Raw genomic sequence first — 27361 nt, 5'->3', positions numbered from 1 at the left:
TGCGGGACATTCCGGGCAAAGGCTGATCTTATGTTCATACAAGTTAGTAAACAAATATGCACACCTCAACATTGTAGTCATAAAAATGAAAGTTTGTGGCTCAACTTTACGACATAACCACAACAAGTGTAGGGGTGTTACTCATTCATGCCACAGTTCAAAGGATGACTGCATTATCTCAAACAGACAGGACGAGAGAGACACTGTGTATCCGAGATATTTGACTTAAGTCCTCTTTGTGGCAGCCTCTGACACGCTGCTGCTGAAGCTTCAGGCTGTGTCGATGTTTACTGCCAAGTAACCTTCTCAGTCTGAACAAATCCCCCCGAAGAAAGTTAAATATTCCTGATCAGACATTGTAGTGAGAAAGAAAATGTACAGTATATATTATGCATTCAAATTAATTCCAGCACTCACCATTACTAACAAAAACATATGTCTTTATTTCAATTTGTTTTCTTACAGCAATTAACACTTAGGAAACTATAGCAAGCCAAAAATAAATACAAATTTTAAATAATTTCCACAATGGGTTTCATCTAAAATAGCAACAGTAGCATTTCTCACTGGGAAATGTCTAATGCAAAGTACATGGCTTCCTCCCGGCTGCTATTCATGGATTATCATAGAAACAACCAATCTTTTACAAAACAAACCGTTTATTTTCAAATTGAAAAGCTGATCATTTGTCCATTGTCTTTAACAATATTCAAGATGAAAGCCTTTGTACTGTACACAGACAAGTTCCAGTAAAAGCGGTTAGGAGACTATGTTAAAACATACAGGGGGTTTAGACATGGGAAAATACTACAAGGAAAGTGCATAAATACAGAAATAAAATCTGACCCCCAAAGCTACCAAAGCTATTTAGAAAATGTAGCCTATATATATACAGAAAAGTTTTTTTCCAATATGTAAGACTTGTTTCCCTGACTGATGTGAAAGCACTAAGCAACTGAGACAGTTGTCTGTGCACCTCTGCCGACCAATCCAATTTACAAAACGTCCCACTGTCAATCTCTGCGATAAAATGTCCAGCACCATAATCATAATGAAACACACTGCACACATTCCCTTAAGTTTAGCCCTGCATTCGGTTTACAGATGAATTCGGTAGGTAATTCATGATGGTTGTAACACACACACAAAACCAAAAACAGCTACGACTTTCTGTTTACATCCACGGCTCAGTCGATTTATCAGTCACAGGCTCCGAGTGTTCATTTCCCTTTGGGGCTGCGTGGCTCCCAAGAGCTTTTGGCAGTTGTACGGAGGCCTGGCAGAGCCACGTAGTCCTTTTGGAAGCGCAAATTTGGAGTTCTTTGACGTTTGCTCTCTCCTTGTGTGGTAAAGAAGGTGTCCTGGAAACGCATGCTGGACGCTGTGGACTAAAAGAAACAGAAAAAAGTATTATAAATGTTCTTTTGTCAACATTCAAACAGTAAATGCATGCATGTTGTCATTGTAGAATCTTCAGTCCATTACTTACAAGTCTACGTTTGACTTTCTTAGGCAAGTCCTCGTCTAAGGTGTAGATATCTTCTCTTTTTGCCACTACCTGAGACCCATCTTCAAACTCCACCTGGACACAAGACAAGTAACCCTAAAATGTTTTGTTCGAAACGACATTTCAGAATACTTGTCATTTGTCTGACTGTATTGCATTTTGCTGTAATGGTATTTTGACATTCCAATCCATCTCAACAATAGAACATTATTTTTCAGCTTCTTTTTAATCTGGACCATCTTGGACTGCGTCACTGATGCATTTGTGCATATCTAATGTTTGACGCCCAGTTGAACTAAATAAAGCTTTAAGTGGAAGCCGCATGACTGTGCTTAGTGAATATTTCAGTAAGTTTGAATAATGCAGTTCATCACCTTCTCTTCCTCTGCGTCGTCACTCACCGCATCCATCTGTCCCTACTTTAAGTCTCAGGGGCTTCGTTGCCTATACACCGCTCTACCTTCCGCCTCCTACTTTTGTTCTTCCTGACGTAGACTCAAGTGCTCTCAGGCGTGTTCCATTCAGTTTTCACCTTCTCAAATATAAACCCGGGGACTCTGACATCGTCACTAGTCCTAATTATTCTGAAGTTAAACTACATCTGAAAATAAACTGGTGTAAATGGGTCAGATGTCTCAACAGTTTGTACCTGGTACATGTAGGAGATGTTGGATCCCAGATATTTAGCACCATAGAAAAGCCCATCAGGCCATTTGACTTGAACAGCTTCCCCTACTTCAGGAGGACCCATGTTTACACAATCTCTGCTCTAAAAGTACAAAAATACACAGTTAGATGGAGCACGGTGCTAGACTCTTTGAACTTGTCAAACAACTGAACAAACAATGTTTATCATGATCCAAAAAAGACCAATATTTTCTTTAGTGTATGTGCAACTGAAGTTTCACTTGAGAAAGGCTTCATAAGACAGTAGCAAAGTGTTGAATACCAGGCAGTTACCACACACCATTTCTTATCGTTTCTTACCTCAGGTGCCCTCCTGATTCTACCTAAATTTCATTAAAGCTGATCGAATCTACGTTCTTCATGGTTCATTTCATTGTTACAAAACTTTTTCCTAATAACAGGGGAATTGCTTTATTTGTACCTTCTTTTAGTGGGTTATACAATATTATATATGACCCTCAAAGTAGACAAAAGTTGAAAAATGATATTAGGACTGCAATTAGTTTTGCAAACTACTTAATAAATCGTTAATCATCACCTGAACTATACAGATCCTACAACACATGTCAAAATGTCTACGTCACAAAGACAGCAATATTAGATTTGTTTTGTACCTATCGAGACGTCTTCAGCATATACGTTCTCAGTGCATGATAAAAAATATGTTTTACTGGCCAACTAATTGAAAAAAATAATTGTTAACTAGTCAACTAAAATAGGTACCGGTAGATGAATGCAACCCTGACTTAATGACCAACAAGCAGGGCTCATTATTGCAGCCACTTATACACAGTGTTTCAGTCCAAAGATGCTCTACTGTGAGTATGACCTGGTGGAGCTGGGACCTGACCTAAAGCGTGGTAGAGTAATTAAGCTGAGACTCACCACTATGTCCTCTGGGTACGTATCATTGGAGAAGGAGCCGTCGTCAAACATGACCTCGTAGAAGTTTTGGGAGGTGATCTGTGTGACTTTGGAGCTGTAGTATCGCAGGTTCTTGTGTTTGGATATAACCGTCTGGCCCAGAGAGATGGAGCCTTGGCACCCCTGCTGTTTCTGAAGGAGACAGAGTCGTGATTAAGATATTTATTTAATCTTCTGCTGTTGAAATCACCACTTCCTGAGGCAGCTTGTTGCTCAGCACTTTGTTAACCACGTTTGTGAGCAGTTGAGACAGATTTCAAAAAATTTAGACAAATAATGAAGTAGTTTCTTGAGTACACACAGCTTTAGAACTATACATGAACTTTTCATTCCATTATCATCACTGTAAAACAGGTACACAGACATTTAGCTTCTGTCTGTTTTGGTCTTACTTTAGCTGTATTTATGAAGTAAACTGTCTTATGTGACTGAAACCATAAAATGTAAACTAAAAATGGACTTACAGCAGAGGAGCTTCGCATCTGATGTCTATGACAGGTGATTGACACCACATATGGCCAATCATCCGGTTCTATGGAAACACCTGCCGCGTGTGCACAGGTCACATGAAAGGAGGTGGGACATCGTCCATAAGAACACTGCACACAAGCTCCAGCCTGCCGCCTCCCCAGACACCTCTTCTGACAGTAGTTACACTTCTGTACAAGAGAACAAAGACATGTTTAATAATATGATGGCAAATGACCAAATGTTCCTAATTTCATTGAAGAAAAAACATCCAAGGGAACTACTGTGACCCCAAAGTTCTTACTATGACACTATACGAGGTGAAGGCAGTTCTATGAGAGGTTTGTGGTTAGCCTATTCACTACTTCTACTCACACAATCTGTGTGTCTGTATTCACTCATAAGTGTATTTTTAAAGCTATCCTTTGGTTTTCTGCACCAAACAGCCCATCAAGTTCATTTCCTCTGCTGTGGTATCTCCCCCTGCCCACCACACGAGCCCTCCGCCCTCTACTGAGGGGAAAAGATGACGCCATTCTCCTGTTACAAGCCTGTTAGAAGGGCTTTCTGCCCTCCAGCTTGGTGTCTCCCCAAACTTTAGAGGAATAAACTGGACATTATTCTGCATTATGAAACTTGTTCAAAATAAAACAAATTTCACAAATATGAACAAGAAAATATAATAAAAAAGTATAGTTATTATATATTTTTCATATTGCAAAGTGATAGTTATAAGTCAATAGTAGATTTAAAATGAGCAGGGTTACTTCTGGCAGTGTGACGGTTTCATTTAGTGAAGAAAAAATGCCCCATAATATTATCATATTCAGAAAATAAATAAAGTCTCATCGCACAAGTCTGTGGAGTCCTTTTTTGAGGCATTGGCCAAAGTGACTAAGTTGGCCTACTTTTCACAAGTCTCAAACCTCGTGCATTATGGACAGCGGCGCCAGTGAAGTGGCCTGACTGTCTCCACATATTGAGGGCAGCATGACACGATTGTGACAGGCACATGGGAAATTGTATAATAAACTATTGGGCATTTGTGAACAATGCTATTATACAAAAAGGTATATATGCACCTTAGTTTGATGCGGGTGAAGCCTACCCACCTTCTCTCGCTTGTACCTTCTACAGGCTGTATTTTGGTGGCTGTGTTGAGCCATGCGTTAAGAACATTCCCACAGTAAATTATGAATGCAACTGTGTGTGTTGTGCTGAAGTTAATAATAAATGCACTTGGCAGGGGCAATGGGTCCAATGCAAACCTAAGAACACACATCGTGTGTGTGTGTGTGTGTGTGTGTGTGTGTGTGTGTGTGTGTGTGTGTGTGTGTGTGTGTTATATAAATATATATGTGCGTGTATATAAACACATACTACGATATGTGTTTTCTTTTCTAAGTGCATATATTTTTGTATCAAAATTGAAGGAACGATAATTTAAGAAACATTTTGTCTAAGTGTAGATGTTTGGCCTCCTTCAGCACTCTGCTTTTTGCTGATGTTTTATGGGGCCTGCAGAATAGTGACGATGTCAGGTCTGTTGAGATACAGCAGTTCTCATGAGGCCGCCACACAAATAAAAACTGCACAGATGCACACACACCAACCGTTCACATACAGACAGTACCACACACACCCGCACTCCCACCCAACACAGCTTAATTATCCAGCTTTAATAGTGGGCATGTTCATCTCACATTGTTAATTAGAACTGTGAACACTCCATTAATTAGAGCGAGCCAGTCCTCAAGGACCAGGGAATTCCAGCACTGCATCTGTGAGTGTGTCCTCACCAGTTTAAAGCGCTGCATTGGGATCCTGCTGGTGTCAATGGGACTCCTCTTTGCTTCGTCACCAAAACGCACCTCTGGCAAAGCTATAGCGCACATCACATGGGCCCATCTGCAGATATATAAAGGCAAATAGATGAGATGAATCAGAGAGACGAGGTCCATTGAATATGCCACATCAATTACAACAAAATCTTGTCTCACTTGTCATTTTGTGTTTTCTTTAAAGCCCCCCCTCTGAGATTACAGAGGCAGCATTCCTGAAAAAAAGTATGAAGGCATTTTTCATGGCATTGTATGTCCCAGTCAACTGGGATGTTAGCATGTTTAAAGCAGTTGAAATGTAATTTCTATTATCCAAAAAGTAAAACTTGGCCTTACTGCTGTAATGCATTCTTCTGTACATCGATCACATGACCAGCCTTCACCAATGACATCGGTGGTAACACCATAGCAACCTAACAAGAACAGAAAATAGAATGACAAAGCAATTTTAGCTCCCACTGACACATGTAGCCTGACCAGAGCAGGGTCTTGTGTGAATGAAGCCAGAACTGAATTCCCTGCAATTTCCCCGGTAAATCAGGACAAAAGCAGGGAAGGTGTATGTGTGAATAAAGCCAGAAGAATGCTAGTACCAGTGCTCATTTCTATGGTCACAAACTTGGTTTCCATGGTTACACTGTACAGTTTAGCACATTGCTATAGTGACAGAAGCAGAGACAAATGCCAGGTTAAGTGTGAACAGAGCAGAGCCGGTAATGTGTGACTGAAGCCTGAGTGAAGTCAGAGCGGAGTGTTCTGTGAGCTGCACATGACAATTACTGGGAACTATGTGTGAACGGGACAACTGCTAATTAGGAAGTTTGTTAATTGTTCTGTTGTTGGTTTGTGTTACTAAATAAGGCCACGTGTCTCTGCATCAAAGGACTGTGTGTTTTTCAGCACCCGGCTCTGCTGTGACGACTCACTATCATGACACAGCCGACAGCCCGCTCTCAAAATGAAGCCAGCCAACCAGCTTTATTGTCTGTATCTGAACTATAGCAAAGCAGCTTGAAGGTTTCCAAAAAACACAAAAGCTGGTGGTCACAACAGGATAAAAAATATATATGATTTAGAAAGAAAGACAACGGGATTCTTCTGAAAGTTTATAACTTGTGACTCTTAACTTGGAGAAACATTTTCTGGTGGGAGACACTAGATTCATGTGCTTAAACCAATACATTTCTCTTCAAATAAACCATCATAAAAACACCACACTTTGCCACATTTCTCTTTCCTTCACGCAGATTAAATAACAGAACATATAGACAATATAAAGTCTTTCCTTGGCCTCGAAATCAGACAGAGTCAAATGACACTCCCCCTCCAGTCTTCCTAGGCATGTGAAAACGGTTAAGCACAGGCAGCAGGTTACACACGTTTCAGGTCCCTCCATGAACCAGACAAAAGTGGGATATTCAAAACTAAAGTGGGCGATAAAACAAATATTGTAATTTTTAAATTTGGGATTATCAAATTTATCATTTTCTACTTTCATTCAGTGTACGCTATGGACAAGTGAACCGAGCAGACAAGCTCATGTTTTTATGAGTATGTGGGCTTTTGGACAGGAAGTGTATGTGGTGAGGACTGAAGATTTGACCCCATCTGAATGATGATGGAAATAAAACACTCCAAACCACAGTTTAGGGAAAACATAAAAGAGGTGAGGCATGAGTCAGTGCATAAACCCTCCGACCCTCGCAGAAATGTTGAAACATATTAAAGTTGGAGAGAAAGCTGCCGTACTAACATTGTTTTGTTTCTTTTAATGGCGGTTGGCAGCCAACTGAAAAGGTGAATTTACCGCCACCTACTGTAGTTGTACGCCTTCAAAGTAAATATTTTACGCTATAACAGATTTGAAATTTTTTAAAAAAGGAAAGAGAGAAAGAAAGAGAGAAAGAAAGAGAGAAAGAAAGAGAGAAAGAAAGAAAGAGAGAAAGAAAGAAAGAGAGAGAGAAAGAAAGAAAGAAAGAAAGTTCTATATTTCTCTCTGGTAAAGAAAGAAATGTACATACTTGCATGAACTTGTAGACAACAGCCTTGGCAATATAGTAAGAGGGAGGTGCCATCTTCTTGCAGCAGAGGGTTTGTGGGAGTTGGAGAAGAGTTTTGCTCCCGAAAAGAAAAGCAGATCTCTGGAATTAAGGGTTTGCTTCTTGAAAGACCTCTAGTGACATGTGTCGAGCCGGGAGGTGACGGCATGTCCTCCACAAATAGAGACCTGGATTCTTCTGCTTTGTCTTCAGCCTTTAAGTGGAAATATATTTTAAGCAACTATATCATTGTGAACAAAAAAAACTGAATTGGACATTTGTTGGTTATGTTTCTAATTATGATATTTTACCTGATAATAAGGCATGAAGAGCATACACACAGCACAGTATGGTTGCATGGTGGCAATAAAGGCATTGTACTCCTTTTCTGCAGAAAAGCAACTCTTCTTATTCTGCCAGAGGTGGAAGAGGGGCTTTGCCCATGCGGCCATTTCCCGTTCCTCTTCTTCTGCCAGACTTGCTTCAGGGGTTTCTAAATGAGGGGACACGTCATGTCTTTAAATCTGCATATTATTTTAACTAGTTACTACGCAATTAACGTATAACAAAGCACAGGCCTTTTGGTGATGACTTAGACAGAGTGGTGTGTCACTTTTAACTAGGGTCATTAGAATAACTTTATATTGTTGCCAGTATATTTTGTACACTATAAATCACCTTCATCACTGCCAGTCTGTTGTTTTACAGCTGTGGGCACAGCCCTTGCAGTAGGCTTCCTGAGTGGGTGACGCCAGCTCTTAGCTGTCCTCCTGATGGTTAGTGCAGCATACTGAAATGAGAAAGACATAAGCAGCTATTACAGAGCCTAGAATGACTAGCATGACTCAGAGATAAGATATGATCTTTAATTGTGTTCAAATAAACACTACACAAACCTTTCCATGTCCCGAAGTAGAATCACCACCCTCACTGCTTCCAGGATCATGGTCATCATCTTCATCAAATGAATCACTACTGCTCTTGGCACTGTATTTCTGATCTTCCTCCTCTCCATCTGACTCCACTTCATCTAAATCGGATGCGCTATCTTGTTCTGGTTCCCTCTTCCTTTCTCTCCTCAACTCCGGATAATGTGAAAGGGCTTCCAATTCATGGGACTCCCCCGTCAGAAGCCCATCATTTTCACTGGGGTCAAGAGGCTCCACTGCATTGAGCAGAGAAGTGGGCTGCAGCTGGGCCCAGGTGAGCACCCTACTCTCCTCTTCCTGGTTGTTTGACCTACACAGCTGCATTTCAGAGTCTGCAACCTGTTTGCACTGAGGTTCAGTCCACATGGTGTAAGGGAGAGGCTCGTGGGCGAAGTCTGATGGGAGTTCAGGATTGACCACTGCAGGACTTTGAGACCCAAAGTTTAACCAGTGGCTGGAGCAGGGTTTTGGCACTGTGGCAGAATTATGGGGTGAACAGTGTGAAGAAGAGTTAGTCACCGAGTGATTTTGTGTGCACAAAGGAGCAAAATTGTTTGTATTAAGATTATTGAGAGGAATCTTATCAAAGTCTGGAATGCTCAACGTTACTGCATCATCTACTTTTGAGAATGCAGAGCGCTTCAGATTTTCAATACATGAGCTAGACTGTGGTTCTATTTGGAGATGAGACGTTTTGACTAGGGCTCCCCGGCTAGTTGTGCTGTGTCCAGGAATAAGACTGTCATTGGAAGTTTGTTTCTGCATTGTAACAGTGCTTAATTCAGATATACTGGCCTTTGACAGCACTTCATTACTACATTGTGAGTCCAGATGATGTACAGGCACTAATTCTGTCAAGTGCAAGTTTATTTGAGCCTGTCTGACGCCTTGTGCATATGAGGAGCCAGAAGGCGTTTCTGGCTGCAGCACGGGCGCATTTCGGTGAGTGTATGATCTGCATTTCTGGTCATGAATTGGCCCCTCATCAGCAGGGGAAAGAGAGGGCATCTCTTGGGTCAATACAGGCGGCAAATGGCAGGTTCCACGCTGATCTGATGGCTCAGGATTTAGATATGGCATATCCACTGCAGTCATCTGTAGCAGAGGAGGTAGGAGGTTTTTCTCAGTGTTAATATTTTCTGAAACGCTGCTGTGAACTGAAGGGGATGTCAAGTCACAAAGTGTGTGACTGGCTCCATCTGCTGGCTCGGTTTCATGAAAAAGTGCTTCAGTGTTAGAGTCTGTGCGGATTGGTTTCGGATCTTTGTCTATTTTGTGTGGGTCTACAAAGTTCCTACAATTCCCAGGGTCTGTCTTTGGTAATTGACTCTGCAGCTCTGAGCTCAAGTTGTCTGAGACACTCTGACATTTTTCAGTCTCAGAGATACTTGAGTGGACAGCTGTGCTGCAGGCATTAGCTTTTGGGAAGGGAGTCCTGGTGGGGCAGTCCTGAGATGTAGAGAGGTCTGGTGGTTCAGAAGAGCAAGACTCAGGAGCATTAGTTCCAGACGTCCTGTCAACATGTCCTGAAGAGTGTTGTGAATCACTTCTAGTGTCTGTCTCAGTATTTGTGTCATTCTTGGTCATGGTCGCAGAGCAGGATTTGGAGAAAAGGTTTGAAAAGCCCACATCACTCTCCACTCGATTTACTTTGACCACACACATTTGTCTGCAAGCATCTTCAGAAAAAAGGGAGAAAAAAAATTAATACTATGTATACAAATATGTGTAATCACATGAAACAATCATTGATGGACTCACCAGAAAACTCAACTGAGTTCTGAATCCGTTTGCATTTTGACTCTGCTTGTCTGTTTTGTTTTTTCTTGGGGTTAGATATTCCTGCTGTTGGCTTCCACACTTTGGGCCCAAGTGGACCTGCTAGGCCCTTCTTCTTGCAGTTGCTTACTTCTGAGCATTTGTCCAACCCAACAGGCTCATCTGTGGTTCTTAGACGCTTGGAGCCCATGCGGGACCGAGTACTGCTATGAACAAAGGTTTTTAAAAGAAGATCCTAAGTCAATTTTAAAATAATAACAAAACTAGGCCTCTTAATTCTAGATTACCGGTACATTGTAAATGTGAATAACTTGAATGAAAACTTATAATACAATAATAGTAATCATTGCTATACCCTTTATTAGTAGGTTTATTCTTGTGCTGTCTTTGGAGCCAGCTCTGTAGTTCTGGTGTTGTACGAGGAGTGGCCATGGTGTGATCAAGAGGCACAGAATCTTTGCCCAGCATCCAGTTGGCATAACGATCAGGCTGAAAGCGCTTCACAAAAGGCTCCATGGAGATCTTAACCATGTCCTTGCTACATGTACACTATAAATAGGAATTGTAGTGAATATAATACAAGAAAGCATATCGTTGTCAGTGAAAGGTTTTAAGCTAATTTTACCTGCGTCGCCACTTTTCCATAGTCTATCCAACGAACTGTAGCAAAATTTGTGGATTCTGCACAATTGAAGCCATGGTTGAAGCCAGCATGGTAGCCGTAAGGAAATGTGATCATAAACTCTCCAGCTTCTTGAGTTATCTGAACGTATAAAAGCCAGAGTTTGTGAAGGATTACTAAGATTTTGACCAAGCAAGCAAAAACAGACAAATGGTATGAGATTATCCACAAATAAGTCCAAATTAGAACTAACCTTATCAAAGGGAATACCATACTTCTTCAGAATAGAGGGAGAAATTAAAGTCATCTTGTGCCGAAGAAAAGCTTCACAGCCCTTGAAGCTATTGGGGAAAAAGCCTGATAAATGAAGAAATAGATGTAATTAACTAATGAAAAATCACTCATTATAATTCAACACAGATTTTAAAATTGTATACCTGTGGCCAACCGCTCTAGTCTCTTTCCATGCTCAGGAGGTATAGCATACCTGTTTGGACAAAATACAAAATATGTGAGGCAGGCAACAATTATTCACCATTGACAATGGAAATAAATGTGTTTTTTTTCTGCTGATCTTTTTTCTGCTGACCAAACTGAAAATAAAATATTTTACAGTTGTTCATAGATGAGACTGCGGCTGTTTCAATGCTACCATCAAGTCATAATTTGATGTAAAAACAACTTCATGAATAGGATGCCCTACCAAAGGACAACCAACTATAAACATATTTTTATGAATTTTACAAAATAGTTTGTGTGGTTGCGTTAATTGGTGCTATAAATACATCAAACCAAGATGGATGCTCTTATAACATTGTGCTTATTTTTTTTGTGTGTGCTCTTACATCCGTGAAGAACTTCTATTCCTACTTCAATTTTTTTTGGATGTCACACACCAGCATTCAACCCTTGATCAAGGAATCGCACTCCACACCCGACAGAACACTTCAACTTCAACTCCCACTCCAGAACAGCCAACAGTTCACCTATAGAGCCAAAAGGTCTGATGATGCCATCAACCAAGCCCATCGTGTTCCAACACAATTTTCCCTGTTCTGCTCCAGGAGAGGCTCACTCAGTTCAACATGCCTGACTTCACCTGCAGATGGATCAAGTGGGAGCCCACCATCAGCTCCCTCATCAAGAAAGTCCTGAGGAAAACCAAGCAGCCTCAGATGATGGTGCAGTTCTACATAGCCTCATCACTGAGTCCATCCTCTACATCGCTGTGTGGTACGCTTCTACATCACTGTGTGGTACGCTGGAGCCGCAACCAGGGACAAACACAGACCACAACATCTCTACTGAGAAGGTGATTTGTAGCCCCCCATCTCTCCAGGACCTGTATCCACGACTCAGACAAGCAGGTTGGAGCACAACTGGCCTTTCTCACCCTGGACATGGACTATTTGAGCCACTTCCCTCGGGCAGAAGGATAAGGTCCATCCGGACCAGAAACTGTCATCACAAGAACAGTTTCTTCCCCTCTGCCTCATAAACATTTTGTAAAATCCATCACTTCAACCCTACTTCATCTAACCCTTAATTTATTTTCTTTTTTTTTTAATACCAAAGGAGAGCGAGAGTAGAGACATTTGGCAAATTGTCAAGGCCAAGAATCAAACCCACAGCGTTGCGGTGAAATAAATCACACATGTGCAACCTTAAAACACAGTACCACCTAAGAGCACATTTATTTTATTTCAATATGTTTGTGAATTTGTTAACCGACTATGGTAATAAAGCTTTTTCTACACACTTATAAAAATCCAGATTAAAAAAGCCAATTCCTGGCTATGAGACTAGGCACTCCATTTGACAAACAACATCGGCCCAGGGCTTTCATTGTATTTCTATTTTGTGCTCAGCTGGCATTTTCATTCACTCATCTTCCTAAGCACCCTCAGAAAAGCAAGATACTTTAAACAAATCAATTGCATTTAAATTGTATGGCTATTACGGTATAGGCCAGTGTTTACAATAAGAAAAATAGATTAAATACAATTTAAATTGGATTAAAACACCATATTGGAAAAAATGTGTCTTGCTAGTGAAAACATTGAATTAATAAATATGCATTGTAATAGCATTAGCAATTGTCTAATATTTGTTGTAAGCAGCAGATTGTTGTGTGCTTGCCATTTACCAAGACTTGGGTTCTCCAAAGTGTAGATAGTTGATACTGTACAGGTCCATGTCTTCTGTGTGCCATGAGAATGAAGTCTTCCACATCCCAAAGTACAGGTATGGCGTGTTTACACCCTGGATAGAAACACCACAGTCCTCCTCTATGACATCCAAAATAGAGTTTAAGTGGCCAATGTTCCACTCTTCTACATCCTGGGAGAAAGCAAAACAATAACAGGACACGATTTCATGTGCCAGGTAGTAATACATCACTCATATGTGCACAATAACGAGTGTATAAAATGAGTGTATGAATCAAAAGAGTAAACAAAAGCCCCCACCTCATCATAAAGGCTGCCACCAACATCAGCACCATAAATGGGTGAGACAAATGTCAGGTTCTTCCAATATTTTCTCTCAAGATCGTCATAATTTAAGTAGCGTGGTGTGCAGTACCTGTACACATTTTAAGGTATCAATTATAAACTGTAACCATACAGTTCAATGTAGCTGGTGAATCTTAGGACAGAATTTCAGTCTAATTATCAACTGGCAAGCCTATACTCACATGTCACTATTCGCTAATCTCCGAAACTCTTGCACACTTAGAGGTTTCTTCTGGATATTGTATTGAGTAAACAGCCCCGACTGGCCTGCTACCATCTGTTGGATGGGGGCATCAATCATTAGGTCATCTATATCATCATATGTGCGTCGAGGTTTCCATCCTTTTGGTGGTATAACCTAAGGAATTATAAAATGATTTACAGACAAAGCCAACTTAAAATTTGCTGATATGTTTTCTTTGTTGGGCGGACCTTTGCCAAACCTGCTCGATGAGCCCCTTGGGACTCCATATAAGCCAGGTACTGGTTGAAGTTTTTGAATTCCTCCATGGTTGGCCTGAAGGTCATAATTTTGCAGGTGGGGTTAGCAGGGGTGCATATCTCTGCTCCCGCCATCCTGCTTTCCTGCAAACAAATAACAAAATCATAGACAATTTGACTACAAACATAAACTGCTACAGAGTTAGTCATTTGTATAGGGTGAACAATACGTTGGATTGCATTATATAAATTCACCACTAGATGGAAGTAGAGGCTCACGTTATAAAAGCCCTTCTGACTCCAGGCAAGGCAACAATCTTTTCAGATTTTGTCCCATCCCAAGTTAGACTTGGTAGAGAAATTGAACAATGGGACCTGTCCCTGTGTATAACAGCTGTGGCAATGGCTCAAATCAATGAATCATATTTAAATGCGTGGAAATATCAGGAGGAGAAGAAGCTAAAGTAATAGCAAATTTAACAATTATATACGTATTAATGTATTCATTTATATACGTATTTTAATAGCAGTTACTTTGGCTACACAAAAACAAAATGTATGTACATTTTAAATAGTTTCCCCTATTCATACAAAATAACTATAGAAAACAAAAAACACTTGTGAACTAACGGTTACTTATTCAAAACTCGTTTCTTAAAAGAGTAGTTTGATAGATCTTTGTTGTTCATCAAATTAGCTAACTAGCCCATTTAGCCTAGCGTTACGTTTTGTTGTGGTTCGAAGTAATGGCTGCACAAATAGCACTGGTCGCGAGCTTCAGACGAGATTATGTTTGTTTTAATTGTTGCGTTTTCTTGTCAACAAGTAACGTGTTTTGAAAGTGTGATTTGCGCTATAGCTTCAGATGAATAGACTCGATTTGATGCAATGCAAATAAAAGAGTTGAAAATGTGGCTAGCTGCCTCCCACAGCTAATATCAGCTGGTTTTTAAATGCCCCTGGCTGGTCGCTGCAGACACAGGCCCGTGACTGGTTTGCACTGGGGCTTTTGACTTACAAACTGTTTCTACAATCCCGATGCAAAGGCTTATAATTCACCCTTCAATATATATCTAGTCATATATTATACACATTTATTCGGACTCTGTGAAGTGGCTCAATGTGTTTAGTAGAGCTAGTTAGCTTGTTATAGCTGCGCTTGTACTGCACACTCCAGAATCATTTAGACGTCTTCTGATAACACAGTGAATATACACAAGTAAAAGCCAAGGTATGCCGAACCAAGTTCATGTTAACTCGGTACTGGTGCTTTACCTTGATATGGAAAATGCCCAGTTGATGTTTATCCCTTCCTTGTTCGTACAGCTGATTCACATGACTGTAGTCTGTTGCTAGTTGTGGTGCAGCCCGAATACAACCGTCCCCTGATCTGTAGATGGTCTGGATGTGACGCCATGCGCGTCAGACCAATGCAGATGATCCGCCTTTTCATTCATCCAGCCACTGTTAGGTTTGCGACTTCTCTCATAGGAAGGAGATGGTACTAAAGTATCCTAAGCAAGTAACTACATTGTAACTGTAACTGCTAAAAGGTATTTGAAATATTTCCACAATTACCCTAGCTACCTAAAACAAATAACGAATTTCTGAATAACAATTAATAATGTTCATAATTTCTGAGTCATGTGTTGTTTGCCATGAGACGCCGTGGCCTAGTGATGGACAAAATGAAGCCTCATGAAACACAGTTAACTACCACATCCACAGTGGTTCAAACCACAAAATGTGCTCTTATTGCCAATAAAATAACTTGCATTATAGTTCTGTGTATTATTGATGCATCTGTGTTTCTAGAATAATGTAAATATAAAACATTTTTACATGTAAGATATTTTAAAACTTGGCCTACATGTTTCATCTGTGGAGGGACGCAGTATATTTTATTTAATGTATTTGGGTTTTTATTTTCTTACTTTGGAAAAGTAGCAAAATCTCGAAAGGTCAGGGCAACTTCGATCACTCAAACTGATAATATAATACATCCATGCTCAAACTAGACGCGTGCCTCAAACTCAGAAAAAATATATTCAAGCCAGAGCGCTAACCCCTACCCCAATGTAACAGGGTCTACGTATTATAGTGTGACAAAGTGACAGGAAGTGGCTATCATAAATGTATTAACTATTCGCAAACAATCAACATGGTTCCGACCTGTACACCCTTTTTTAAACTTTATAGAGCCTGTGTTTTGTCAGTGAACTCAGGCTCGAGACGGAAGCCCTCAGTGAAACACCAGTGAAACAACAGTGAATCAACTGTGATTCATGTAGATCCATGTTTGAGTCACATGGCAAGCTTCATTAACATTTTAAGTCACGTGATCGGCGCTCTGGATCGTGTTTTGAAGCGCATTCACATTGGGGCCAAACGGTGCCCAAACACTCGTTCCAACACGGCCATCCCTGCCGTCGCCTCTAGGGGTCGCTAAGGACTATTTGAGTAAACATGGCTGCCCAGGATGAACTCAGTAAGTTTCTTTATCGCTCTATCTCTATTAAAATTTACACAATTTGCTTGATCTAAAGATTCAGAACATTTACTAACAACATTTAGATCCTACGATGGCAAATGTAAAGTTATTTCCTTGAAGCGGTAGATACGATAAAGCAACAAAGCCTGTTTTAGCTAGCACGCAAGGCCCTATGCACCGTCATGCTCAAAAGAATATACCATCATGTTCGCGATGAATGCATTTCACATGTTTAATTTCTACGGTGATATACTTAATAGATTAAGTGATGTGCAGTGCAGTTTATGTTTACTATTACTGGTGTCTAAAGCTGCCATTGTAGAAGCATTTCAGTCAAAGCTCATGCGCCGTGCTAAAGTAGGAGTGACCCCAAACTGGCTCGAGGCTTTCATGTCAGTTTTTGCATAATATCTGACGTATACTTAAATATGTTATAGCGTTATATGAAGAAAGGACACGTTTCATAGGGCAGCTAACGGGCCTTTAGAAATCTCTATCTTTTTATGTCCTTTGTGTCTTTTATTTCCTTTTTCGATCAGTGACTGGGATGTGCCTTGATATATAATTTGTTAACCAATTCTGACTATATTATTATTCAATGTAATAAATTGTAATTTTGTAGTGCCCTGAGCATATTCTGAAGCAGAAAAGGCACTAAAAAAGACCCATCTATTGTAAAATCCTAAGAGTAAGTGTAAATAATGTCTCTATATCTATAGAGACATTATTTACACTTCATTATACAGTATCTATGATCATGTTTTAGTGTGGGTGGTACGCACCTTTCCACACAAGAGAGTGTTTTGCTACTCTAAATAGGTCTTATTTTATGTTATTTTCTGACAGATCAACTGGAGCGTGTTTTTCTTCGCCTGGGACACGCTGAAACAGATGAGCAGCTACAGGACATCATCTCAAAGTTCCTGCCTCCTGTTCTGCTTAAACTCTCCAGTGTTCAAGAGGGAGTTCGAAAGAAAGTAAGGAGGGCGTAACCCTCTTGTCTGGTTAGCTTAGAGTGGTGTAATTACACATTCATCATGTTGAACAATCTTGTAACAATTCTACTAGGTAATGGAGCTATTGGTGCATCTAAACAAGAGAATTAAAAGCCGACGTAAAATACAACTGCCTGTGGAAACTCTGCTTGTCCAGTATCAAGATCCTGCAGCTGCTTCCTTTGTCACTGTAATTACAAGTTAATTTTAGAGTTTATATTGTTAATTCATAGTTATTGTAATTTTTTGTTTTATTGACAGAATTTCACTATTATTTATATAAAAATGGGATATCCTCGATTGGAAGTAGAAAAGCAATGTGAGATGGCACCTACCCTGCTCACAGCCATGGAAGGAAAACCACAACCACAGCAAGACAGGTGAAGGGCATCGACACACACAAAGCTTTAATGTTGAGCATATATCTTTAATTATATTGAAATGTGAACTAAACCTCATCTTACAGCCTCATGCACCTCCTGATCCCAACTCTTTACCACATGAAGTACCCTGCTGACACGACCAAAAGTGGGTCTCCGTTTAACTTAACTGAGAGGCCAAAGACTGTACAGCTGCTGCTGGAGTTCATGTTGGACGTGTTACTAATGCCTTATGGGTATATTTCACACTCGCACATCTTTTTATTCACATTTTATTTTTGGTATCTGCACCAATGTTTTACTTCTATCAACAACTTTAGGTTTGTGCTGAATGAGTCTCCAACTCGTCCATCTCCCTCTGCATCCCAAGGGGGCTCAGAAGATAGCGCGGTGGCCAGTACAGGCCAGGGTCTTCCACAGCCTCCCCCAGGAATGAGTGTGTATGCAGCCAAGAGAGTAATTGGGGAATCCCAGTGGAGCGCTGAACAACTAGAGCAGGTGATAATAAGTCATATTCGTACGTTAGTTTGCTTGTCATGTGCAATCCAAAACAACAACAAAGTCTTAATTGTTTGGAATTCTTGTTGGGGAACTGTTCATTAATTATTGTTTAAACAAGTTTACACTGCATCTGTGTTGCTTTTTAACAGTGTAAACTAGGTGTAGTGAAATTTATTGAAGCAAAGCAAGTTCCAGAAGTGGAGACAGTGGTGCATTTGGTGATAGCATCTAGTGATACTCGACACGGTGTTGCGACAGCTGCAGACCTGGAGCTGAAAAGCAAGCAAAGGTGAGAAGCGCCATAGTGTGTTATAGTTTCAAATGATTAATTTTGAAAGTTTAGTTTGGTAATAATGGTTTATTTGTATTACATCTTGACCCTTTTTAGCCTAATTGATTGGAACAATCCTCTAATAATCAATAAGATGTACAAGGTGTACTTGGGAGATGTTCCACTTAAAACAAAGGTGCGTATCTTATATAACCTTGTCAGAGCACAGCTCAACACACAAGAATGTCTTATACATATTTTGTCCCAGGGTGGAGCTCTAAAGCAAGAACTAAAACATGAACCTGTGAGCACCAGAGTCAAACTGAAGATTCTACCTCATTTTCTCCGATCTCGATTTGCTGCAGAGTGCTTTCCTGCTAATATCCAGGTATGTTTTGATCGGTTTACTGAAATTATTTGGCACTACTTAAATAGTGACCTGTACCAAAAAGTTTACTTCTCAAAAGTTAAGCTCAAAATTTTATTTTGAACCTCCTTTTTATGGCTTTAAAGGTAGTTTATGATGGTCTGTTTGGAGCTAATACCAACAACAAACTGCTGTCGCTCACATTGCAATTTGTCCATCACATCTGCATAGTGTAAGAAAATTTTTCAAGCCTTGTTATTACATGTTATATTTTTAAGTACTATAACATGTTGTTTTTTACAGATGCCCTGATACAAACAAACCATTGGGATTAATGCTGCTTAATGGTCTTACCAAGCTTATCAATGAATACAAGGAGGTAACAAAGGAGTTTTTTTTTAAATGTGTTTTTTCCCCAAACACTCACAATATCAATAGTTTTTCTATTTGCAGGATCCCAAATTATTATGTGTTGCATACTCAGCTGTTGGAAAGCTGTCAAGGTTTTGATCTCTGTTAATATACGATTAATATACAACTATTTTATTGAGTTTAATCAATGTTCACCATTCTATTTTGCATGTTTTTAGCCGAATGCCTCAGCTTTTCACAAAAGACATTGCTCTTGTTCAGCAGTTTTTTGAGTCTATGTGTAAGGTGAGCAAAATGTATATTTTATATAACTCTAGTGCTCCATTAATGTGACTTGCATCAATTATATTTCTCTTAAATAATAATGTTTTCTTTCAGGAGGAACCAGATGTGCGTCTAGCAATTCAAGAGGCTTTATCAATGATGGTTGGTGCATTTGCTAACTTGCAGGGTGCACAGTTAAACCTGATGGAAGCACTAGTTGCTGCGTACATTGTAAAGGTAGATGAAATGTTGCACAGAGATATGACGTGTGAAATGTAGACTTAACAGACTTCATTGTTTACAGCCTGAAGTGCAGGTTCGCCAGGTTGCCATGAAGTTTGCGAGCACAGTGTTTGCACCAGATCATGTACCATCAAGATATCTTCTACTTTTGGCAGCTGGGGACTCGTAAGTTTGAACAAATTTTGTATTTTTATCTAGCCTTCTCAAATATGAAAACGTTTTATTTGAAATCCACAGCTAATTGAGTTCAATTAGGAGATGTTTTATACCTTGTTGACATGTTTTGGCTGCTTAACTGCGAGCCTCTTCAGAACTGCACCATGCGTCACTTGTCATGTGTCACTTATCAGCTGATGTCACTTCCTGAGTGACTTGCCAGGTCCGTCAGGCTGACCACGCCTCCTGTCGCCCAACACTCTAAAGCGTGTCCCACAATTATGTGACGGTTGATGCTGTCAGTGCTGTGCTTTCTGATTTTAATTGCCTTCTTAATCCTGCGTTTGAACTTGTTGTTCTCTGATCCAATGACCCGTCCCCCTGTCCCAGTCCATAATGTGGTTGCTGTCTTTTTAGGAGGGAAGAGGTAGCTGGAGAGGCTCAAAAGGTTCTAAGAAGTATTCCTAAAAAGATTTCAGAGAAAGAAGGACCAAAATCAATGCCCTCCTTTCCAGAGATGGTTGCATATGTTCAGGAAAAGGTAAAAGCACATTGTGCATTTCATGGTGTTGATGGTGTCTCTCTTAAATTCTTAAATGTCGATATGATATTAATTATTTACCTCAATAGGCTGCTCATAGAATTAAAACACCAGCTAAATACAGTGTTGGGACATCAACAATCCCCTTTAATCCATCAGCATTTGCAGAGGTAAATATATTGAGATTGAGTCCTGATTAGGTATTTTTGAGTTTCACAATTTACTGGATTTTTTTCCAGATCATTTTGTACCTGAGGATGTGTCTAGCTCACAGTGCAGGTGTCACACTAGTTTCTGCATGTTTGGCAGAAATGCAGGATGATGCTCCAACTATCGGCCACTATGTACAAACTTTACTGTCCTCTCAGCCTATGAAGGACACAGAGGCCAATCCAGTGCATATCTATATAGATTTGCTCCAACAACTGCTGAGTGCTGTTGGAGGTATGTCTCATAATAAACACAAATATCTTTGCACACGGTTAAAACCCATGTATCCCATGTGTTTTACAAAGTTAAGTGCCACTTAAGTTTTTGTCTCCCATTCTTTTGACAGGTATTCCTGTTATGTATTGTCTATTGGAAGTAGTGTCTGTTTGCCCGGAGAAGTTGGCACCTAGATTTGTTGATAAAATTGACTGGATAAAAGTAAGTTATATAAGGTTTCATGTTGATTTTCACATATTAAGTGTATTAATACCAATATTACATTGGTTAATGTCAATTTTCCAGAGCTTGATGAATACAAACAAAGAAGACATGAGGGAGCTTGCAGCACAGCTTTATGCTGTTGTGGTTTCTACCATGACTGGCAACGAACTACAGGCGGCTGTACATAATCTGGTCAAGATTACTAAAGATAACCATGTAAGCAGTAACCCTCAGTTTTTACACTACTACGAACATAAAACATCCGACATCTCCTAATCACACACAATAAAATAAAACATCTCTTATATTTTATTTTGTTCATACAGAGTCCTGAGACTCAGCATGGAGCCATTTTGGCTCTTGGTTTTATGGTTGGACGGTATATGAGCAAAAAGAAATCTGCATTTGGGCAACAGCTGAGTATTACTCACCAAGACAATGATGGCCTTGTGTCATTGGCTACAAAGACGATTGGTATTTTTTTATTTTTCTCTTAGTGATTTTAAAATTATCAAAATATTACTAACCTTCCCTAACCTTCCAGGTTCCTTTCTGGACAACACAAGCCCACTATTGACAGTTGCTGCTTGTACAGCTCTTGGAGAAGTCGGACGTAATGGAGCCCTTCTAATTCCAGCTGAAGGAGAAGGCTTCACCAAACTCTCTGCTGTAGAAAACCTTTTGTCACGCATTCCTTCTGGCAAAGAGAGCTCTAAAGTAAGTCATTTTTTTATAAAAAAAAATACATAATTACTTCACAATTGCAATCAGGTGCTCAATTCGTATAATGGTTTTCAGATGAAAGAGCGATCAATTATGACTTTGGGATACCTTCCAGTGGGAGATGGCGACTTCCCTCATCAGAAGAAACTGCTGCAGGGTCTGATGGACTCTGTAGAAGTGAGATACACAATATACTAACACAAAGCTGCCTAATTATTATTTTGAATTATATTTATTTCTCCATTTCCAGGCAAAACAGGTAGAGCTGCAGTTTATTGTTGGGGATGCGATCACAAGCGCTGCCATAGGTACAACCTCAGGAGCAGCCAGAGACCCGTGGACATGTACTGAAGAACAATACAGTCCACCTCTCCGTAAGGAACCCAAATATGTATTTCTGTATTTTAGAATGTTGTTTTTAAATTGAACCAAATAAAGTTCTACTTTCTCTTTTTAGATGTAAAGAACAATGATCTGGTGCCCTGGGTTCTGAACTCTGTTCTGGCTAAATACATCCCCAGCCAAAATCCCCATGTCCGACAAGCAGCCTGTATGTGGCTACTTTCTCTGGTGAAGAAACTAAGCCAGCATAAAGAAATAAAGGTATCAAAAATATGATGTTCCTCTGCTCTTTCCTTTACGTCACTGTTTAGGCTTGCATAACTCGTAGCAATGATAATTTTGTTTCCGTTTTGACAGTCACATTTGAAAGAGATTCAGAATGCATTCATCTCTGTCCTGTCGGACCCTGATGGTAAAAGGACATTTTCTTAGTATGGTTAAACCTAAAGCCTATATTGAAATGTGTATTCAAACTCACAATTTCTTGTACATCTGCAGACCTGAGTCAGGATGCGGCATCAAAAGGTCTGGGTTTGGTTTACGAGATGGGCGAAGAGAAAGACCAACAGGAACTGGTGTCAACTCTGGTGGAAACTCTCATGACGGGAAAGAGGTGAAATCAATATTAAGGTTGAAACTATCATAATTCATTTAGTCTTGTACAGCACAAAACTCAGGCATTCTATATTATTTAGAGTGAAGCACACTGTAAATGAAGATACCGAAGTTTTCCAAGGGGAGAATATGGGCAAAACACCAGATGGGTAAGAAAATGTATCAATTAAATGTTGTCTTGGTATTACTAAAATGAAAATATTGGTTGTTATGACTTTCTTCTATTTCCCTCTAAAGTCACGGCTTGTCCACATACAAGGAGCTCTGTTCTTTAGCCAGTGACCTAAATCAGCCTGACCTAGTCTACAAGTTTATGAATCTGGCCAATCATCATGCCATGTGGAACTCTCGCAAGGTACCGCACCGATCCACACTCTTTTAATTTAGTTTTGTTATTTCGGTAATCGGCAGTGACTTCTCTATTCAGGGAGCGGCATTTGGGTTCCACATGATTGCTTCTAAAGCTGGAGAACAGTTGGCCCCTTTCCTCCCACAGCTTGTGCCCCGTCTCTATCGCTACCAGTTTGACCCAAACCTCAGCATTCGCCAGGCAATGACCAGCATTTGGGACGCGTTAGTCACTGATAAGACTCTGGTACGTTTAAATGATTAAGTTTCATTTCTTTTAGTTGTTTCTCTCTGTTAACGATGTTCCTGTGAAATTCAGGTGGATAAATACCTTAAAGAAATACTGCAGGATGTTCTCTCAAACCTGACCAGTCCCACTTGGAGAATAAGAGAGTCCAGGTACCAAATTTCCATTGCCTGTATTTACTAATGTCCAGTGTGGTCTAACTTACGACACTTTGGTTGCAGCTGCTTGGCCCTCAATGATCTGATTAGGGGTCGACAGGCCGATGACCTCACTGACCATCTCGCAGAAATGTGGGAGACGCTGTTCAGAGTCCTTGATGATATCAAGGTTTGTAAAATCCCTACTTGCAGCTCAAAAGACATGGTTGAGTCCTACAATTTAAAAGCATAATTTGCATGTTTATTTCAGGAATCTGTGCGGAAAGCGGCCGACCTTACTCTAAAGACACTTAGCAAGGTGATTACACTACTTTTTGGTTTTCTCACAGCCCCGTCATATTGTTTGGTGAGCAGCGTTGAGGATAACACATACCACTTAAGTTTTGTTTTTTGTTGCTTTTACAAATCAGCTGCACATTAGTTTTAGTTAAGACGCAGCTTGTCAGGGACTGTCCTGCTCCCGTCTACAAAGCGCTGCATGTCGTCCCCTCCACAGAATTCAGCTTCACAAAAAATGATCAATAGATTCAGTGTGGTCTGTAAGAAATTAATGGTAAGGCACGGTATTTAAGAAAATTAATAAAAGTAGTATAGTACCATAGTACGTTTTTCCACCTGCGTAGCAACAAGGCAACCTAAGTTAATCTTAAAGTAACGCTACCTAACACCGTCAGTGAGTCACATTTTCCTCTGTGAAGGTGTGTATCCGTATGTGTGAGTCAACTGGCTTTGGAGCTCAGAAGATCGTGTCTGTGCTATTGCCCACTCTACTGGAGAAGGGCATCGTCAGCAGTGTTGCAGAAGTGCGCTCGCTGAGGTAATGGATTTTAATCGTACAAATATAACGGAATAGTTTCATACTGTAGCTTCATGAATTGTTTTCCCATGCGTTTCATACCATCAGTATTCAGACTCTGGTGAAGATTAGTAAAACGGCCGGTGCTAGGCTAAAGCCACATGCCGCCAGACTGATCCCAGCTCTTCTCGAGGCTCTGAGCACTCTCGAGCCACAAGTCCTCAACTATCTCAGCCTAAGAGCCACTGAGCAGGAAAAGGTATAACTTTGTCTGGTTAAGGCTTTTTGACTAACTTAAACTGTACACAGTTTGATGACTGTTTGAATTCTGCAGAGTGCCATGGATGCAGCAAGACTCAGTGCTGCCAAGTCTTCCCCAATGATGGAGACTATTAATATGGTAGGGAACACTGCCAGGACATTGGGGCTTTATATTCTGAGAAACTAGTGCGTTTTTAAGTTTTTAATCTTTTTTTCTGATTCTTGTGTCTCCAGTGTCTACAGCACTTGGACGTTTCTGTGCTGGGAGAGCTGGTCCCCCGACTCTGCGAGCTCCTGAAGAGTGGAGTGGGGTTGGGCACCAAGGTGAGCCGTCTAAAGCGGTGCAGTCTGACATTAAACTTGTGAAGTTCTTTTTATTTACCTTTTGAGCTTCTCTCTACTACATAGGGTGGCTGCGCAAGTGTCATTGTTTCTTTAACCGTGCAATGTCCCCATGACCTCACTCCTTACTCAGGTGCAGTAATTATTAAACACTTAACGTTTATCATACAGCACACTCCGATTTAAGGTTCAAACCGATGATTGCATGTTTTCTCAGGTAAACTGATGAGTGCCCTGTTAAATGGCATTCATGACAGAAGCAGTGTTATACAAAAGACATTTGCCTTTGCTCTTGGACATCTCGTCAGGGTAAGTGCATTATGTGTATTTTTTGGTGTTTTAGAAGTCTTTGTTTTGTTTTTATTTATTTATTTTTTAAACAATTGTGTACTTCTACCAGACGGCAAAGGACAGCAGTGTAGAGAAACTGTTGTTGAAGTTGCACTCCTGGTACTTGGAGAAAGAAGGTGAGAAATATATACTCAACAAATATTCAAAATCTGAGTCGGTCATACTTCAACGTACTATGTGCCTTTTGATTCCTCCAGAGCCGGTCTACAAGTCATCTTGTGCGTTGACTCTGCATGCCATCAGCCATTACAGCCCAGATGTGCTGAAGGGCCATGCAGGAGTGGCTTTGCCCTTGGCGTTTTTGGGGATGCACCAGGCTCCTGGTCCTGATGAGGAAAAAGGAGAGAGCCATGATGCCACACTATGGGCTGAAGTTTGGCAGGATAATGTACCAGGTTTCTACTTTATTTTTTGTTGTTGCTTGAAATGATTTTGTTTTTCATTTAAAAAGACGAGTAAATGTGTATTTCTGTTGTTAGGGAGCTTTGGTGGCATCAGGCTGTATATGACAGAGCTTATTGCTATAACTCAAAAGGCGCTTCAGTCCCAGTCATGGAAGATGAAGGCTCAGGGTGCTGCTGCCATGGCAACTGTTGCTAAGGAACAGACTGGCTCACTGGTGGCCCCACACCTCGGTCTGGTGCTCACTGCTCTGATGCAGGGCCTGGCGGGACGAACCTGGGCTGGCAAGGTACAGAGTCTGAACAAAAATGTAACTTTATTGAAGGAAGTTACAATATTTATTCTAAATCCTACTTTTTGGCAAAGGAGGAACTGTTGAAAGCCATTGGATCAGTCATATCAAAATGCAGGTGACTGAGAATGTTTGAAGACCATTTTTTCCACCTGTTGTATTGCATAAATCTTTTATTATGATTTTCTGTCTTCAGCGCGGAGTTACAAAAGTCCTGCCCAGGCCAGCCCACCATCTCTGAGGTCCTTGATGTTGTATTGAAAGAATGTCGTAAAGAGAGTCTGGTTTACAAAATGGCTGCTCTGCACTGTGCGGGAGAGGTGCTCCACAGCAGCCAAGAGGACTACTTTGCTGTAATGGCAGAGATACTTCTGCCTCTCATCAAGAAGGTATATCTAGCCTCTTATGTTTTGTATCCACATTACTATATATTGATCATTTAATTGTGAACAGAGTTGTCCAGAAAGTCGTGGCACATTAAAAGCATCACGGGAAGACGACGATGACACTGACCGAAAAGAGAGGGAGCTGAAGACAGAAGTCTTGCTCTGTGCTTTTGAAACTCTCGGCAAAGTTTGGCCCAAAAATCCAGTGACTCAGGGTAACCTTGCATTACTTCATAACAATGCTTCATTCTCAGTGGTTACTGACGAAGGATGTTTAAACTCATTAACGTCATTTGTTTGCAGCTTCTTATCAAGTGGAAATCTGTAGCATAATGTGTGGAAACCTCAAGTTGAACACGTGGAAGGTTCAAATTGCCATTTTAAGTTGCATGAAGGCCTTTTTCCAAAAGTAAACTATATTTTTTTTATATGACAGTTATCAAGGTTCAAAATAAACTATTTTGATTTCTTCCCCCTACAGGCTACTGTTGTTAGAGAAAAGTAATCAAGATGTGAATGTTCTAACTCAAATACTTACAGAAACCTGTGCAGCTCTCACATATCCATTAGGTAAATACAAGTGACTGTATAATGTACAATAATGAACTGTTTTTAGCAAATAATTCAATTATTTAATTGCATTTTATTCTAGAAAACAAAAGTTATTCTTCAGTGCGAACAGAAGCTTTGTCAGTAGTAGATCTGATAGTGAAAAGAACTGGAGGTAAGAATGAACAATATTTGACTCATGTAGTGCATTGTGTACATCTTACTCTGGTTTTGTGATTGTTGCTGACAGACAGTGAAAAATGGGAGTATATGTCTGTGAAAAGCCGGGAGCAGCTTCAGCGTTCCCTGTCCACGCTGCAGACTGACAGCAGACCTGATCTGAGAGAGAAAGCTCAGGAGCTGCGCCGGCACATCCAGAGCCAGCCCTAAGCGGGTGCCACCACAAATATCATGCGTCCTGTCCGATAGTACCGCATACTATCCCGATTAGGATTACTTCATGTTATCAGCATGATGCAGTGCTTACTGATCATGTACAATATATAACTTGAAACAAATGGGTTCATACTGGTAAATACGTTAGATTTTACCAAAGATCTAGACATT

At 40.4% G+C, this 27361-nt stretch overlaps 2 protein-coding genes across 5 annotated transcripts; one reads left to right on the top strand and one right to left on the bottom strand.

Moving 5' to 3' along the window:
• Positions 1 to 419: 419 nt before the first annotated feature.
• kdm4c (lysine (K)-specific demethylase 4C) lies at positions 420 to 15130 on the bottom strand. 4 transcript variants are annotated; one of them, XM_072462893.1, is made up of 22 exons: positions 15015 to 15130; positions 13742 to 13886; positions 13492 to 13667; positions 13265 to 13379; positions 12943 to 13136; positions 11234 to 11283; positions 11050 to 11153; positions 10800 to 10937; positions 10530 to 10723; positions 10157 to 10380; positions 8363 to 10074; positions 8145 to 8256; positions 7778 to 7959; positions 7449 to 7680; positions 5764 to 5840; positions 5587 to 5642; positions 5386 to 5494; positions 3583 to 3777; positions 3080 to 3250; positions 2157 to 2276; positions 1490 to 1582; positions 420 to 1388 (listed from the first exon to the last, which is right to left on the bottom strand). In XM_072462893.1, the coding sequence occupies exons 2-22, from the start codon at positions 13883 to 13885 to the stop codon at positions 1221 to 1223; spliced, it is 4566 nt and encodes a 1521-aa protein (XP_072318994.1). In that variant the 5' UTR covers position 13886; positions 15015 to 15130; the 3' UTR covers positions 420 to 1220. The 4 variants fall into 4 exon arrangements, with proteins under 4 accessions (XP_072318994.1, XP_072318993.1, XP_072318995.1 ...); XM_072462892.1 differs by having other exon boundaries at positions 13742 to 13894; positions 15015 to 15108; XM_072462894.1 differs by having other exon boundaries at positions 10157 to 10377; positions 13742 to 13894; positions 15015 to 15108.
• Positions 15131 to 16146: 1016 nt separating this feature from the next.
• Positions 16147 to 27207, top strand: ecpas (Ecm29 proteasome adaptor and scaffold). The gene is made up of 49 exons (XM_072462891.1): positions 16147 to 16238; positions 17088 to 17218; positions 17310 to 17426; positions 17498 to 17616; positions 17703 to 17852; positions 17937 to 18114; positions 18267 to 18406; positions 18506 to 18584; positions 18657 to 18776; positions 18902 to 18987; positions 19059 to 19134; positions 19209 to 19258; positions 19346 to 19412; positions 19506 to 19628; positions 19696 to 19799; positions 20208 to 20331; positions 20421 to 20501; positions 20571 to 20775; positions 20888 to 20979; positions 21064 to 21198; positions 21309 to 21456; positions 21527 to 21699; positions 21781 to 21882; positions 21956 to 22079; positions 22163 to 22308; positions 22405 to 22459; positions 22546 to 22660; positions 22743 to 22811; positions 22900 to 23017; positions 23090 to 23257; positions 23330 to 23409; positions 23479 to 23584; positions 23666 to 23713; positions 24114 to 24232; positions 24320 to 24470; positions 24546 to 24611; positions 24707 to 24796; positions 24881 to 24947; positions 25032 to 25123; positions 25215 to 25281; positions 25363 to 25560; positions 25645 to 25856; positions 25934 to 25977; positions 26056 to 26248; positions 26313 to 26460; positions 26549 to 26654; positions 26727 to 26815; positions 26898 to 26969; positions 27045 to 27207. The coding sequence occupies exons 1-49, from the start codon at positions 16217 to 16219 to the stop codon at positions 27182 to 27184; spliced, it is 5505 nt and encodes a 1834-aa protein (XP_072318992.1). The 5' UTR covers positions 16147 to 16216; the 3' UTR covers positions 27185 to 27207.
• The last annotated feature ends 154 nt before the right edge of the window (positions 27208 to 27361 follow it).

Source organism: Eucyclogobius newberryi, unplaced genomic scaffold (genome assembly GCF_026437365.1).
Source record: "Eucyclogobius newberryi isolate DKJ021-1_F unplaced genomic scaffold, fEucNew1.0.hap1 SCAF_4, whole genome shotgun sequence".
NCBI lineage: Eukaryota > Metazoa > Chordata > Actinopteri > Gobiiformes > Gobiidae > Eucyclogobius > Eucyclogobius newberryi.
The sequence above is the reverse complement of the archived record's forward strand: the minus strand, read 5'-3'. Positions and strand labels throughout refer to the sequence as shown.

What these genes read in the sequence shown, in the direction of transcription:
- kdm4c (XM_072462893.1), bottom strand. Translation starts at nt 13,885, where the DNA reads ATGGCGGGAGCAGAGATATGCACCCCTGCTAACCCCACCTGCAAAATT. An exon ending in ATCGAGCAGGTTTGGCAAAG is followed by an intron (nt 13,668 to 13,741) that starts GTCCGCCCAACA and finishes ATAATTCCTTAG; the next exon opens with GTTATACCACCAAAAGGATG. An exon ending in TCTTCATGCCTTATTATCAG is followed by an intron (nt 7,681 to 7,777) that starts GTAAAATATCAT and finishes TTCCACTTAAAG; the next exon opens with GCTGAAGACAAAGCAGAAGA.
- ecpas (XM_072462891.1), top strand. Translation starts at nt 16,217, where the DNA reads ATGGCTGCCCAGGATGAACTCA. An exon ending in GCAGAAGTGCGCTCGCTGAG is followed by an intron (nt 24,233 to 24,319) that starts GTAATGGATTTT and finishes TCATACCATCAG; the next exon opens with TATTCAGACTCTGGTGAAGA. An exon ending in TCAGTCATATCAAAATGCAG is followed by an intron (nt 25,978 to 26,055) that starts GTGACTGAGAAT and finishes TTCTGTCTTCAG; the next exon opens with CGCGGAGTTACAAAAGTCCT.